At 40.7% G+C, this 15840-nt stretch overlaps 1 protein-coding gene across 1 annotated transcript in view; it reads left to right on the forward strand.

Moving 5' to 3' along the window:
• Positions 1–838: 838 nt before the first annotated feature.
• LOC104521630 (UPF0606 protein KIAA1549L) overlaps positions 839–15840 on the forward strand; it is a gene marked incomplete at its 5' end in the record, with an annotated part of 38851 nt that continues 23849 nt past the window's right edge. Inside the window, 4 exons of the mRNA XM_010163693.1 lie at positions 839–1029; positions 3404–3531; positions 5230–5253; positions 14474–14652. Of these exons, the coding sequence (XP_010161995.1) occupies positions 839–1029; positions 3404–3531; positions 5230–5253; positions 14474–14652 (522 nt within the window). The remainder of the gene's footprint in view (positions 1030–3403; positions 3532–5229; positions 5254–14473; positions 14653–15840) is intronic.

Here is a 15840-nt window from a genome sequence, read left to right on the forward strand (position 1 = left end):
TGACAGCAGCTGAATATGAGCCAGCAGAGTGTCCAGGTGGCCAAGGAAGACAGCATCCTGGCCTGTATCAGCACTAGTGTGGCCAGCAGGAGTAGGGAAGTGATTGTCCCCCTGCACTGGGCACTGGTGAGGCTGCACCTCGAATACTGTGTTCACTCCAAGAAGAACATGGAGGGGCTGGAGTGTGTCCAAAGAAGGGCAGTGAAGCCGGTGAAGGGTCTGGAGAACAAGTCTTATGAGGAGCGGCTGAGGGAACTGGGATTGTTAAGTCTGGAGAAAAGGAGGCTGAGGGGGAGACTTTATTGCTCTCTACAACTACCTGAAAGGAGGCTGTAGTGAGGTGGTTGTCAGTCTCTTCTCCCAAGTAACAAGTGACAGGACAAGAGGGAATGGCCTTAAGTTGTGCCAGGGGAGGTTTCGGTTGGATATTAGGAAAAAATTCTTCACTGAAAGGGTTGTCAAGCATTGGAACAGGCTACCCAGGGAAGTGGTGGAGTCACCATCCCAGGAGGTATTTAAAGGACGTGTAGATGTGGTACTTGGGGACATGCTTTAGTGGTGAACTTGACAATGCTGGGTTTACATTTGGACTGGACTGGATGATGGTAATGGTCTATAACAACCAAACTATTCTATGATCTATAAAGTATGTGTAACGGAGATCTTATCAGAAAATCGCTTTGTTGTTGGACATTCATATGGCAATCTACATATTTTTACCTGTTGCTAATGTAATTAAAGATGTTAAAGGGTAGTGGAAAATTTTATATTGAAGTGGAAATGTTATGTCAATGTATGGCACATGCTGGAAATTTCTTTTCTTTCATTTTTTTTGCAGCCAGTACAAGGCTTTGACTATGCCAAACAACACTTAGGTCAGCAGGGAGCTGAAGATGAGATTTTACCTGTAACTCAGGAGACTGTCGTACTGCCACTTCCAGTTAGAGATGCTCCTGCCTCCCAGGAAAGAGAAATTACTCAGGATGGGAGCACCATCAAAACTGCCCAATCCAATGAAACAAGGAAAAGGTACAGACTGACATGTGTCCACAGAGGGGTGGAATGGGGTGCATGCTAATGGCTGCTTAGGAAAAAATTGTAAGTTTTGGCATGCAGGCTGTGTGTGTGGTAGATGGTTCCTCCATGATATATTCTTGGCATAACTCTGGTCTGTGCTGGATATGTAAAGTTGCTGCAAAATACAAGATAGAGTGAAGTCTTCACAGATTGTACATGCATAGAGGAGGCAAGTGGGAAGTGACTCATATGCATGCTGGTGTTGTATACAGATGAACCAAATGAAACATGGGATCTGGAGCATGAACACCAGTAGCTTCTGAAACGAATCAAAAGACAGGACCTCAGCAACTGTAAGTTGCTGTAGCTGCAGTAACAGACTGTCACTCCAGAATTGGACCCAATATGTTCATTAGCAGAAAGGCAGACCCTAAAACATCCACTAAATTATGGAAGATATCTACAGCAGAACAAAGCTTTTGAGAGTGCAAGAATAAACTAGATAATGTCAGTGTCTTAGATTTTCTTAGTGACAACTAAAAGCATCAGTATATTATCAACATGCTTCTCATAACAAGTCCCATACTGAAACCAAAACACAGTGCTATAACTACTAAGGAAAAGATTGGCTCTATCCTAATGAAACCACGACATCTGCCCTTTGTTGTCAACCATGTGTTGTTCACACCGTTCATCACTTAAACCATGAGGGTTAGGTTATATAGTCCATGTGAACCTAACAGTACTTGTTGCTTTTGAAGTCTTCTACCTTCTGATGAAATGACAAGTGGAAGATGACCATGACACTGGCTGTGGCTGCTGGTGCTGGGCCACCACAGGTTAAATCTTTGCAGGAACTGTTCTTTAGAATGTTTTGAAGCCTCGCCAAAGCCATGTGTAAATACACACAAAAGATGTAAACCAACACTGTGAATTAATCCTCTAACAGAAGTGGTTAATCACTTCACTCAGTCCTTTGAATGAGCATAGAAATCCCCCTCTGCAAATTTTAAACTAACATTGATAAGCAAACTTAATCCAGGAATTCACAGGAAAGTTACTCTCATTATAAAATGTGTTGAACCTTGGTGCCTTTCAAAGCACCAAACTAAGAGTTAGTTTTGCCTTCTTCAGGGTGATTACTTAAGTAAGTGAGAACGTGTAGAATTTTAGCCTTTTTACATTCCCAGGAGTTGTGTCTAGGGATAGAATTTAATGGTTTCTGAAGATGAAGAAGTATTTCTTGACCTTTATGTATTTGCTCTTTCATCCAGGCTACTTTGCAGCCTGGAAAGGTCGATTTAAATCAGACTGCCATGAAGTGGCTGGTAACTGATCAGATTTTCTTCTCTGATATTAACACTGATGGAAAGTTCACAGTTAATAATATGACGGCCAAGTAAAAGGGATGAATATTTGGATTTATAGCAGTAGAAATCACTGTGCAAGCTACCCCTGCTCGCTTCCTTTCCTTGTTCCCAAGTGGAGCAGGTTTTCTTCAGGTGTTGGCCTGTCCCTGGATGATTTTTTCAACTGGGCAGGGTTTATTCATTAGCAGTGACAGGTAGGTTTATAGGGGAGAAATGCTACTTTTCAAGAATGTTTATTTTCAATAGAGTTTAACAAGAAAATCCCCAGGCTGGACTAGGCTGTAATTTTCCCACCCCAAAAAGAAGGTAACTTCTGCTGAGAGCTTCTTCCCAGCGCAGCCCACCCAACAGTGTTCTAGCTCCTTGTTGGAACTGGACTCTTGCAGTGGTTCTACTCTGCCCTCCCTCCTCACCCTGTACAGGGACCAGTTTCAGGGCAAGGATTTGCAATGGCTGAGTAAAAAAAAGCATTTCCTTAGGAGTTTCAGCAAATAATGGTGCTGGTTAAACCAGGTTATGTGCAAAAAGGAAAAAAGGAGAATTTTCTTTTCGTATTGTGTGTGCATACATGTAGAGCGAGGGAGTGAATTCTGCATTGTGGCTGACAAAAGAGCTGAGTGTAAATGCAGGCTAAATAATAAAGGAAGTGATTTAGCCATCTATATAAAAACAAAGCTCTGCTTTATTTTAGCTGGATAAATGACACTGAATCAATACCAGGATTTTTTGTCCTCTGCAGTACCGCTTCTGTCATTGTGGGGGTTGTGCGTGAGGGGCGTTTGCTTTCGATGCCACTAAGATGCCTGCCAGCCCTGAGCTGATTGAGCAGTTGCGTTCTCCTGCCGTCGCTCTGTTCCTGCCTTTGCTGTGTTGCTGTGTGCAGTTTATACCCTGCCTCCTTTTGGTACAAAATCAGTCTTGAAAACTCAGTGATGCAAACTGTGCAAATGAAATAACCTTGAAATGAGGTTGTGAAGGAAGCACTCACAGCCTCTTGTTGCTATGGTTACTTCCAGCCGGTCCCTGAGTCAGAACGGCTCCATCATCAGCAACGGGTCGGGAAAGCCCAGCTCCGGCCGCAGCTCCCTCCAGAAAGTAGCGGCACCACAAAAAGTGACAAAAGACGAAGGAAGGAAAAGAAATGGTGAGAAGGGTTTCTTGGTGAAAGCTGCTGCAGTCGCCCCTGTAGCCGTACCCACACAGGCACTGGCTACGTTAGAGCCATCCTCCCCTGCCTTCAGCAGCACTTAGACATTTTCTTTTCAGAGCTCGTTGTTTTTTCCCCCCCTCACTGCTAGAACTGTTTCCCAACCTCACACAGAACGGTATGGTGTTTATTCTTTATGTGTGGGCCTTTGTAAGTTTTCTGTATTTTTTTTTTGTTCTTTTAAAACCAGTAAACTAATGAAGCCGTGATGCTGTGTAGTAGGTGGACAGGGTTTACAGTTGGGGTTTTTTTTTTTACAGTGTAGAGCCCTGAGATATTAATTTGCATTACTGTTGTTGCTGAGCTGGCCCAGATCTGATGAAGATGAATTAGTTAGGTAAAAATTAATTTGAGGAAGTGCGAAAAGTCCAGAGCTTTAACTTTCCATCTCTTATCATCCTCATCATGAGTTTTTGTTATTCACACTTACTGACAGCTTTTCCTCATGCACCTAAGATGTTATGCTGGATGTTTTTTACAAGTCCTTGGTTGATGGTGGTGACCTTGTGACTTGAGATATATCAGGAACATCAGATGAAAGTAGAATGTAATCCCCTTTTTTTCTCACTTTTCTTTTCTCTGTCTCTCTGCTTATTTCTCCTGAGTTCTACCTTTGCTTCCATAGCTATATTTTCCATGTGAAGAGAAAACACTGTGGTTGAACCAATTGATCATTTCCTTCTAAAGGGAGGTAATTAAACTGGGTATGGTCTCATCTGATTCTGTCATGAACACAAGTCTGTAGTTCTTGTTTCCACACTTACATCTTTAACAAAGAACTCGGACAAAGAGAAGATCTTAGTCTAGTTCTCTTCTTTCTCCAGTAAATAACCAAGTAACCTCTGTAGGAGGCAATCCTGGTATCAAATCATTTCATCCCTTGATGATCCTTATGCCTAATACGAAAGTGCCACACAAAGGCTTTGCTGCTTTAGCAGGAATACAGTGCAATATAGAGACAGCTTCAGAGCACCAGAGCTGGCCTTTGTTTTGTACAGCAAAATCACACTGCATTTTTTAGGTGTCCTCTGTCCTTTCCATGCATGTACCATAGAGCGTTGCATCTTGTGGGGACTCTGTCACTGATATAACTGTAGTACTCTGTTCTTAAATCAGTTTTTATTTATGTACATGTACACAGAGAAGTTGTTAATTTTCTTTTGTTGTGTGTTTTTCACCTGTACTGCTTTCTTCTGACAGACTTGTGACTATTCTGATTACTCCAGACCTCTAATAAGAATTCTGACTGGTCTTTCTCAAAGAGGTGGTTGTTTTTTTTTTCTTCATAGACAGCATAACAATATTTGACAGACCTGTGACTATCCTGATTACTCCAGACCTCTAATAATGAGAATTCTGACTGGTCTTTCTCAGAGGTGGTTGGGTTTTTTTCTTCATAGACAGCATAACAATATTTCATGCTTCTAAGTTTCATGGTTTGTAATTATTATTTCACTGTTTCAAATGTAGCTCATTTTACGAGACAACAACATTTATGGTTTCCCATGTTAAAAGTTGTAATTTATGCTGGTTTTTTCCTTCCCTACCCAGGAAAGCCCATATTCTAAAAGTGTCAGATGATGCTTACATGTGTAGGCAAAATAACTAAGTGAAGGTATTTTTTTGTTTTGCTAGGTTTTAAATCTTCAAAGAAAATTGGTAAGAGCTTCCAGTTTCTTTGTTAAAGAATTGACTAACACCTAACATCCTCTCTTCTGATCCAGACTGTAGTGTGTTTATAGAACATACACATGCTACTTAAAGAAATCTTTCAGTGTAGTATAAAAGAACACTGACCCTTTACTTTAAATCTTAATTTCATTATAGTTCTAGCTTCAACTTTATTTGATAACAATAACTAGGCACTTTTCAAATTATGTGGAAAACTAATAACTGCTTTATTTACTTGTGTATTTTACCTTTTCTCTTCTGTCTTCTGAAAAAAACATCTGAATAATGTTGTTATTTAATATGGTCAAGGTGCTCCTTGTTAGGAGCAGCAAAGGAGGTCAATGATTTCTAGGGAAACATATTTAGTTACAATCCATTCATAGTATGGTTGCTTGTTGTCTGTTCCTACCACATTCTGGCAGCAAGATCTTGAGCTTGTGTGGCAGAAAGGAAAAGCTGGGTTTGCTTCTTTAAAAGTAAAGCCTATATACAAAAAATGTAGGCTTATATTTTTTGTATAGCCTATATACAAAAAATGAAATAGATGGGCTGTTTTCATCTGACTATCCTGGCTTTGAAGGAACTTGTGCATGAAGCACCTTTTCTGCAGGACCCTTCTTCTGGTAGAGACCTCAGCTACTTCTAGAGGAACTTCTTTCACCCGACTGACATGGCCCTACAAAGGGTCACCTGGTACTTTCCAGGCACAGATATGAAAGGGAATAAATACATTGTTCCCCAGTAAAGAGACGGGGACTTTCTAGCTGTAGGCATATCTTTAAGATATGTTTGAGAGTTTCCTGACATAACCCTTTCAGAACAGCTTCTGAGAAGGAAGATGTGGCTGTGGGAAATGAAATCACCTCCTCCTCACCAGGATTACAGAGATGGCCTCATATTTATTTCTATCTGCATGTGCAGATGTGTTTTTGACTTTTGAGTTATGTGATCCTAAATGCCTATTGAAGTTGAAATTAAAAACAAAAATCAAAGCACCTCTTACTTTTCATGATGGAGCTTACACTTTGTTTCCCAGTGCTATGATTACAAACACTGTTGTCATCTTGGATATTTTGTTCTTTTTGCAGGGTTTTATCTTTATCCAGCATGATTAGCATCAGTGGAAGGTGTTGGCTATTTTTCCTTCCAGTTTAAGAAAGAAGCAGCTTTTCTCCTCATGGTTTGTCTGAACCTGCTCCAGCTCTCTAGCCTGGTTGTAGGCTGATGCCTCTAATGCGCATGTCAGTGAAAGCAGCAGCATAATTTCTTCTCTGAAAAGCAGCATCTTAAAACTGGAATGAATCCCTTGATGGTCACATGTGTGATTTGGGGACTCCAAGTTAGAATGGCTCATTAGTTGCCATAGTTACAGGCCAATTTTAGATTCTATTTCTTGCTGACATTTAGTTACATGGAAAAATGACAGCACTGAATGTTACCTCAGTACATAAACTCTACATGGCTTGTATCAAAACTGACTCCAAATGGAGTGTGTCAAGGCTGAGAGTGAACAGTGTGAAACCAACATAGACTGACAGGCCTGGCTTAAGGACCTGATGTTTTGGAGGGTCAGGAGAACTCTTTAGCTGAGCCTTATTCTACAGAAAGCATGAATAAAATATTTATTTGTGTTACAGAAGTGATAAATTTTGCTAAGATAATAGCTTTTTTTTCCCTTTTGCTTTTCTTGGAAAACATTTATTAGGATTCTAACAGGAAGTTTCCTTTCTAAAAGTTGATGAGTTGGGCTTTCATTTACTTTGGAGACTTTAAGGGGGGGGGGGGGAAGAAGAATTAAAACCTTTTTAAAAAAGTGCCCAATTGCATATTGGCAATATTGAGAACTGAGAGATTAACGAATCAGCCAACAGAGGTACTGGGAATTTCTGAGATGGGTTGTAAAAGTATGGAGGAGAACAACAGGGTATTAGCACTTTCACCTATTGTTTTATCAGGCCTAACATCATTCAGGGAGAAGTAAATGGTTGAACCCACATGAACATAAGGAATTGTAGTAGCCCACAGTAAGAAGTTTTCTTTCACCAGCTCCTCACAGAATGAAGCCAGTGAAAATTCCATAGGTTGTTTTTCCAAAGTTTGAGTGCTTGATCTTGCAACCTTCCTGTGAGCATCTTTGTGAGGGTGTGATTGCTTGTTTGTTTTGAGAAAAATGAAAGCTGCAGTTTGCTAGCAGTTCTTAATGAAGCATATGATTCCATAACTTTTGGGCTGAAAACTCATATAGTTGAGCTCAGTTTTGTACTTGAACCTCATCATCAGGAAAGGACACGCATCACAGGTGAATATTTGCAGAGTCAAACTTGTTTAAGAAATCTTCCTTTCCTCCTCCTAGGAATCCCAGCTGGAGCACTTCTTCTCATCTTCCAAGCATTTGAACATTATCTTTAAAGATAGATGCAACTTTTCCAAAGCAGTTCAGTCAGAGGCCTCACTCTTTTAAAAATATCAGTCTCTAAGACTACCGTTCTCTCTGTCCATGCAGAAGCTGTCATATAAATTTTTAATTATTTTTTTCCATCTATTCTTTGTAGGGCTATCTGAAAATCAGGTGTCTGCAGGAACAAAGTACAGGGGAGGAAAACTTGCCTGTATTATTGGTTTAGCTAAAATGAAAGGGATTTTTGTATGTAACTCAGCCAAGCTATGATACACTGCCTCCTTTATTCCATGGAAGCGTGGGCCACCAGTTTTCACACTGTCTGATGTGGCAGCTCAGCATCAGAGCCAGCTTTTCTGAATTTCTGAGCAGTTGTCTGTAGTGACTGAAATGAAAATGAAATATGGCAACAGCAATTGAATCTGGTAGCAGCGATGCTGCAGTCTGCTTTGACACAGAGTTAGCTGGAGGAGCTGGCGTATCCTAGCAAACATCAGCACCCTTCATCTGCCTCCTCTGTGCTGGGTGGGGTGAAACACAAGTTAGGGTGGAAAGGGCTTCATCTTGCCAAATTTTGATCCTTTAAAGTTGGCTTCCTAATCTAACCTAAGCGGGTAGGCTCTCTAGTGACTGCAGAGGGTCATAGCTGATGGGGACAGGTGTCTCTGCTCTGGAGGGACTTGCCTTTCTCTTTCCACTGTGGAAGCAGCCCAAACAGCTGCATTAGAGCTGTTTCAATTTGAAGATTTGAAGTGACATGGTTCCCTTTCATGATGCCTGTCTCTGAAAGGCTGAGAAATCACAGTGCTAGGAAGTAAATTCTTCCTATGTTGATTTATGATGTAGAGAGAGGAATCTATCAGCTTAATTTGCCCCAAAAAGAGCATTAGTTGGGATTGTTATCTAACTCTTCACTCCCTCACAGTAAACTCCTAGGCTTTTCTGGAGTAATTTCCTGACATTTAACCATAGTGGGGCCAAAGAAAAAACCCCAAAACAAAACAACCGCAAACCAAAAATGCAAAACCCCAGATTCACCTGTTCAGCTGAAATCCCTCATATTGGTATGAGTTACTGTTCTTGAGCCTCCCAGAAGCTTTGTACATTGATTCTTTTTTTTTTTTTCTCCAAAGATTTCAGCTTTTGTGACATAGCTTATTATTTCCCCAATATTGTTTTCATTTCTTCCACTGTATTTTTTTTTTGTGTGTTTGTATGTTTTAAATATAAAGAGTGCTGTGACTCTGCTAGCATCTCACTGGTGACAGTGAACCCTTTGTTTCTTCAGACCTAGCCAGTACTATTTTCTGCTGCTTTCTCCACTTGGTTTTGGTTTGCAAGAGGCAGCCAAGTGTTGTGACCTATTCTGTGAACTTCTGAGCTATGTTTCTGAGCCTCTTCACACTCCTAAAAAAGCAAAAGGTGCCACTGCTTCAGTGCCCCTTTCCCTGTAGAGAGAGGAAGAGCACAAACAGCAACTCTGAGCTGTCTATGCTGCATGAGGGGAGCCACCCAGGTGCTGTATTCACAGCTGTGGTAGAACTTGTGTAGATGGGTGGAAAATACTTTCTCTTTGACCTGTTTTAGGTCCACATGGTTAACCCAGCTTTCTTTTTGTTTGTTTGTTTGTTTGTTTGGGGTTGTTTGGGGTTTTTTTAGAGCCAGTCTTTTTGATTGCTTTTCTCATGTCAAGAAAATACTGTATCTATGTGGCTAAGGTGCCTGTTGCAGCAGATCTCTGAAGGAACTGCGATCTGCAGGTGGTTGCATAATTAAGCATTTCTTAATGCATGTATGTCTGCCTTCCCCTCTGGATGAGCTTTACTTTGCCATTTAATTGAGTCTGACAGCAGTTCTCATCCACACAACAGTGTATATGTTCATGCCATCAGATCCAGCAGCAGCCTGGGCTGTTGTGATCTTTCACTAATATGTCAGCATTGAAGAAGACAAATGTGTGATTTCATTGTGCAGACAGAAAACTATTTCTGCAAAGCTTTTTAAAGCTCATAGAGTGCTGCTTTCTCAAAGAAGTGTCTCCTGCTGTAAGTTCTCATGCCTTTCCTATCTTCTTTGTATAGTCATCATCCGTGTTGGTTAAATCTTTTTTTAATTATTAAACATGTCTAGGGTAGTGTTACAGAAGTGCCAGCCAAGAAAATGGTATGATGGATTCTGTGCAAACCTTATGAAATACACGGTCTCTTTTTGAAAGACTTAGATAAATAGATGAGGCAGATATGGTTGGAGAAAAAGATGTAACCACAGGGAAAAATATCTTTGATTCTGCTTACAAGGAAAATAAACATTCATAGAAAGTGAATGAAACAATCAGCTAGTTAGAAGAGTAGACATCCCAGGTACAGGTTCATTAAAAACCTGCAAGGGTCAGTTCAGAGATCTCAAATCGCCTGCTCAGGTAACTCCTGTTTCAGGATCCGAGGCAAACCCAGGACTGCACCAGACTTTGCGTATGGGAAAACAATATCCAGGAGGAATCATGAGCTTCTTCCATTATTCTGTAAGCTGTTTGCTTCTCTGAAAATAGAGTATCTGTGCTGTTCATGAAGGGCTTAGAATCACACTGTCTCACAGTTGGGTGTATTTTGAAAGGGAGTGTGTGTGTACACAAGTGTTTTCTGTTGCACTGCAGTATCTTATAGAGAGGTATTTCAGTCCTGAATAAGTTCAGATACTGATGTTGTACTTACTTGTTTTATTTTACTTTATAGGCTTATAAACTCCTTCAGAAGCATGTTTCTGTATTGGTGAGAGCTCTTGTTCATACCTTTCTGGGGATAGACAGCTGACAAATGGAATGATTTAGATGATGTAGAAAATTTTTAACTTTTTTTCTATGTAGAGAGATTTTCTCTAAAAAGAAAATTATTTCTCCATTATTAATTTACATTCAGGAGTCAGGATTTCTTTTTGAAATACTTATATCCAGGCTCTTTCCTAAGGATGTAATCTTTTAGATCTGTGGCGTAGTTTGCTCTTTGTCAAACTATAGGTGTGGTTAAAACATTTGCATTACTTTCATACAAAATAAGTATTTTAAAAATTTTAATGCTTCATTGAATGACCTAAGAAAAGGCAGAACACGTTTACCTGCTTGCGAGTGTTTCCCAGGTTTTGGCTTTACACATTTTTCCTCTGTTGATGTGATTCTTTTCCTGATGACTTCTAAAATAGGTCAAATGGGAATTTCTGAGTGGAACAGCACGTATCTTTGTTTAAGGTATTTTACTGTAAGATTACCTGATCCACAGGTAATTTAAGTTTCCTTATTCTGTTTTTAAAGTAAGTATTTCAGTCCTTTTTTTTCTCCCTTCCAACTTATTTTGATTTGTGAGAGAGGAGGAAAGACAAGGAGAAGGGATAGAGAGAAGAAATCTTGTGTGGCCTTCATATTGAAATCTCTTGTGTGGCCTTCATATTGAAATCTTAGGCTAACAGAAGTTTGTTTTTTGAATGTAAATGAATAACTAGATAAAAATAGAATATTCCAGATGTCTATTTATTTCTTAACCGTTGAGAGCGCCAGTTCCCCATCCCCTTTCCCACTGGCTGGGGGGCAGCACCACCTGCTGGCATCACCGGCTGGAGATGGTGCAACCCCAGTTTGATGCTCACATCCCTGAAGCAGCTTTAATCCAGCACATCTTGCGAACTAATAGCTGCAGCGATGTGGAGATAAAGCTTCAGCGGTGGTCCTGCTCTTCGGAACCCGGGAGCCGTGCTGATCTGCGCTGCAATTGGCACTCAACCTGAATAAATGATTGCTTTGGATATATCTTCCTGTACTGCACTCCCAGGAAGATTAGGAGGAGTAATTCAATCTCAATGGATCATGTGGTGTGAGATATCTAGCATGAGATGTTTGAGATGAGAAATTATTGTTAAGTAGATGATTAAGTAATTTTTTGCCTTTTTCTGCTGCTGAACTTCTAAGTTTCGCTATGTGTGCATGCAGACAGTGCAAGCAAGAGTAGAAGAACTATAAATCCATAAAAATGTTGGTATGCATCTGTTTAAGAACAAAATCTGTATTGCTAATTATAATAGGCAAGTGTGCTTTTTGTGAGTGACTGTAAAGAACGATTGGGCAGTTTTTGGAAGTTTCCCACGTCTATCGCTCACCCAGCCACGGCATTTGGATGGGCAGGCGGGCCTAGGGCAGGGATACACACCAGAAACAAACACTCCAGGACTCCCACTTTTCTCTGAGCTCCCTTTGGTTTGTTTTTTAAAGTTTAGAGGTTGCTGTGGTTCAATCCCATTATAAACACTTGCTGTAAATTCTCTTGGAAAGGGATGGATAGGAGCAAATATTAAAATTCCCACAATACTTCCTTACGGTTCACTGCCAATACAAACTGTCACAGTGTGCCAGTAACTGCAGATCACACACTCTACAACTCATCAGTGAAAAAAAGGGCAAGAGAAAAAAACCTGCTTTTGTATTATAAATGCCAATTAATGAACAAATGTTAAGTTAAGCTGGAATAGCCTTCCAATTTCTAGTCCATTTGGCTATTACTTCCGTGCCAATAGCACTGCAGTAGGTGCAGGAGATGTGCTCACAAATGAGAGGGCTGATGATACTGAGGGTGCTCTTCAGTGTTATCGTACCACATCAGAAATGGCTGTTGTCTGTGATTCTTGATTCTCTTTATCTTTAATTTGTCTTTTCTTGAATGAGTCTTTGAACCAGACGAATTCTGTTTAATTAAGTAAATCTCTTGGTTTCTGATCCTGCAATGAGGTCTGAGGAGACAACCCATGCATCTGTAGCTAGTCATGCTCTCTGTGGGTGCCTGAAGATCGCTGCTGAGGCCTCAGCAAGCACAGTCCTTCTGAACACTGGGGTGGAAACGCAGCTGCACCTCTCAGTGCTTCTTGCTTGAAGTAGGGTACACAGAAGATGTTTGGAAAGAATCATGTTTTACAAGTTGATGCTTATCCAGGGTTTTCAGGCATGCCTGGTTCAGGCTAATGCTGCAACAGGCAGCCAAGGAGAAGGGATTCCACAACTTGTATCACTGATGAGACTATCCAGGCTCACCTGAGCTGTAATCATCATGAGAGACCGTCTTCATCCATGAAAAATGCCATTCAGACAAACTTTATATCTCTTGGAGATAGTTGTGTCACAGTGGAGGTACCTTGTTAGGGTAGTGTAGAAGTTTCAGCAGTGAATTACAGATAAGACCCATCTTCCAGAAGCACATCTGGTGACTTTCGTGAGAGCTGAACTGCTCCAAAATGCCTCCAGGGAAGAATGTCCGTGCTTCACTTTTATGGTCACTGGAATGTAAATGGCCTTCTGCTCAAGTGCAGTCTGTGACAGGCAAGTATGTCTTTGTTCATCTGATTTTGCTGTTGTGGTGTCCTGGTGACTGGTTGTTAGCAGAAGGCCAGCAGTTGGTTTCAGTGAGCCAGGCTTGTGATCTGCTTGCTCCAGTGAGCAATACAAAGTCAGAGTGTTTGAATAACCCCAGGAGGGACGAGGGGATTTCAGACCCACTAAAGACTCCTCTGTCATATTTGGGCAGTTCTGTGTGCCAGAGGGACAATATTTAATGACAGAGTGATTTAACCCATATGTTTCTCAAAAGCTCAAGTAGTGTCAACTCCAGCCCACACTGAGTACAGACAGAAAGATAATGAGCTTACTCAGTGGATACATATTTTATATTACCACTGTCAAATATTTTCTTACCAAAATCATTGTCTGTCTGAAGTGCTGAGTTTATACAAGTCCATTGTAATTTGAGCAGTGATTAAATATTAAAACAGAGTATATTTTCAGAGGAAATAAATTTAGAGCAGACCACTTTGTTCTTTAGCAGAGGATCTCTGCTCCTGTCAGTTAGGAGATGGAGCAAACATTCTTCCCTCTAATAGCATAATTATTCAAAAATGCTTGCAAGAATCTCTTTGTAGAATTTGTGTTCATGCTTTACAGCCATTCTTTTATTCCAAGATAAGGATACAAGGTTTAAGATTCAACAGCTGATAAGGTGATGCAGGTTTACAAACAAAGAGCCCAATTGTATGTGAGAGTTATCCATTTATATAGAAATCTAAAACTAAAGATGCTTTTCCTTGCCATTTTACTTTAAATATTTTCAGAAGCCTTCTCCTGTCTCTTAAGAAATTTTAATGGTTTAACTTTACAACCACCTGAAATACTGCTTTGCAAAGCAAAAAAATAACATAAACTTGGATGCCATCAGTTTCTTAAGCATGTTTTAACACGCAACAGTAATGCTTTCATTTTAACAGATGGCATTTTTAGCATTAATAACTTCTGCTAAAATCAGTAGGTTTATTTTTCGAATGTTGAGAATGTCCACGTTCTTACCGTATATGACACAAAATGCTGCACTCATGGGTTCGATCAGGTGTAACTACTGATGCCTTGGCACGTGGAGACTTCTGTGTGTGTGTGTGTGTGTGCATACATGTAACATCTTTTCCATGTGGACCTAGGAAAAGATGTACTTTGACTTTCATTGTCATTTTCATACAATTTTCTGTGTCATTCTTTTTCTCCTTTTTTTCCATCTTATTAGTGCAGATTGGGAATCAACCTTCTTTAGGGGAGTGCCAGATAATCCTTTAAATGCCTAATGTTGTCTGTAATCTCATGGGATTTTTTTTCCAGTGTAAAGGTCTCCCAGGTCTGCTCCTTGAGTGTACTGAGCACATCATTAATCTAAAGCATGTGCTTGCTGAATTTCACCTTAAACATGCAGTAAAAATGTCTGTGCCTTTATGCTGAATAAGTTTGATGTGCTTTAGTGCCTGTAAGTGATGAAGAGGAAGGAGGCATTCTCTTTGATAACATTGCCAAATCTGCCGCTGACCCCTTCGACACCTCTTCTGGATCGGTACAGCTGATAGCTATCAAACCTGTGGCACTACCTGCTGTTCATGCTGCGTCAGAAAGGAGCCAGGAATCTGCCATCATTAATGGAGAGGTAAGGACTGCCTGATAATGTCTCCAGCTGTTTCCTTGGCTACATCCACAGGTGGAACAATCTTAAGCCTGTCAGAGCTAAAAACTGATAAGAGCTTTTCACCCTGATGCTATATAAAGTCCCATTAGCACTGTGGGCTCTGAGGTCTGGGAATTTAAGATTTGCTCTTTCATAATGCACCTATGAATGCATGTGACCTTGGAAGAGGCAATTTTCTCTATTCCTACCTTCTCAATATCCTTCTATCATACTCATTTTAAGAAAATGGGTCAGGGAGGCAGACAGCAGAATAACATCTTTGTCCACATGAATTCTGTGGCTGAACATGGAAATGTATATAGATCATCTGGATCCCAAGCTGATCTGTCTATACTGAGCAGTACATCTCATTCAGAGCAAGAAGGGATGCGACAGGAGCATGGCTCTGTGCAGTCTGCACTCCAGCCTGTGCACAGAGGGTGCAGTTTTTTCCTGGGAACAAGTGGAGTCTGTAAGTCAACAGGATGATACTCCCAGTGCTGTGTGCTCTCTTGTACATACATTTCTTGAAGTTTGTGAGAAGAATATAGTATTTGACTCTGGAAGCACAAAGCCCCAGTAAATTGCTCATTTTCATGTAACTGACAATTTGAAGCAGGAGAGAAATTTCCTCAATCCTTAGGAGCCTCCATGGGACTTGACCTGGATGAGGTCAGACCAAGTGCCTGTTTATTTAAGAATACTGTCTCTGACAGAGGCCTCTAACAGATTTGTAAGGAAGCATATAAGTAAGAGGAACATATGATGATTTTTCATCAGAATTCTTCCCCAGCCATCAGTGATGACTTATATAAGGTTTTATGTAGTCAGGGGCAATGTCTCTATACTTACTGGACCCTAGAAGAGTTTTCATTGGCGAGTTCTCCCCATGGTACCCAAAAGCAAGCACGGCATTGGGTCACGACAACTGGCTAACATCATCTGTGTTTTTCTTCAGTGGGTGTATCTGAGTCACTGTTGTGATGGTGCATAGTTTTTAGGCTAAAATTATTTAACCATCTGCCAAGCCTTAAGAATGCGGCGACTCTGTTCACTTGCAGTTCCTTGCTGCTTACAGATGGCACGGCGTGGTACAAAAAGAGCTCTGTAAAATGACACATGCAGCGCATCAAACATGCTCCAACAATACCGTTTGGAAGTAGCCAGCCC

The sequence above is a fragment of the Antrostomus carolinensis genome, unplaced genomic scaffold (genome assembly GCF_000700745.2).
Source record: "Antrostomus carolinensis isolate BGI_N321 unplaced genomic scaffold, ASM70074v2 scaffold28542, whole genome shotgun sequence".
NCBI lineage: Eukaryota > Metazoa > Chordata > Aves > Caprimulgiformes > Caprimulgidae > Antrostomus > Antrostomus carolinensis.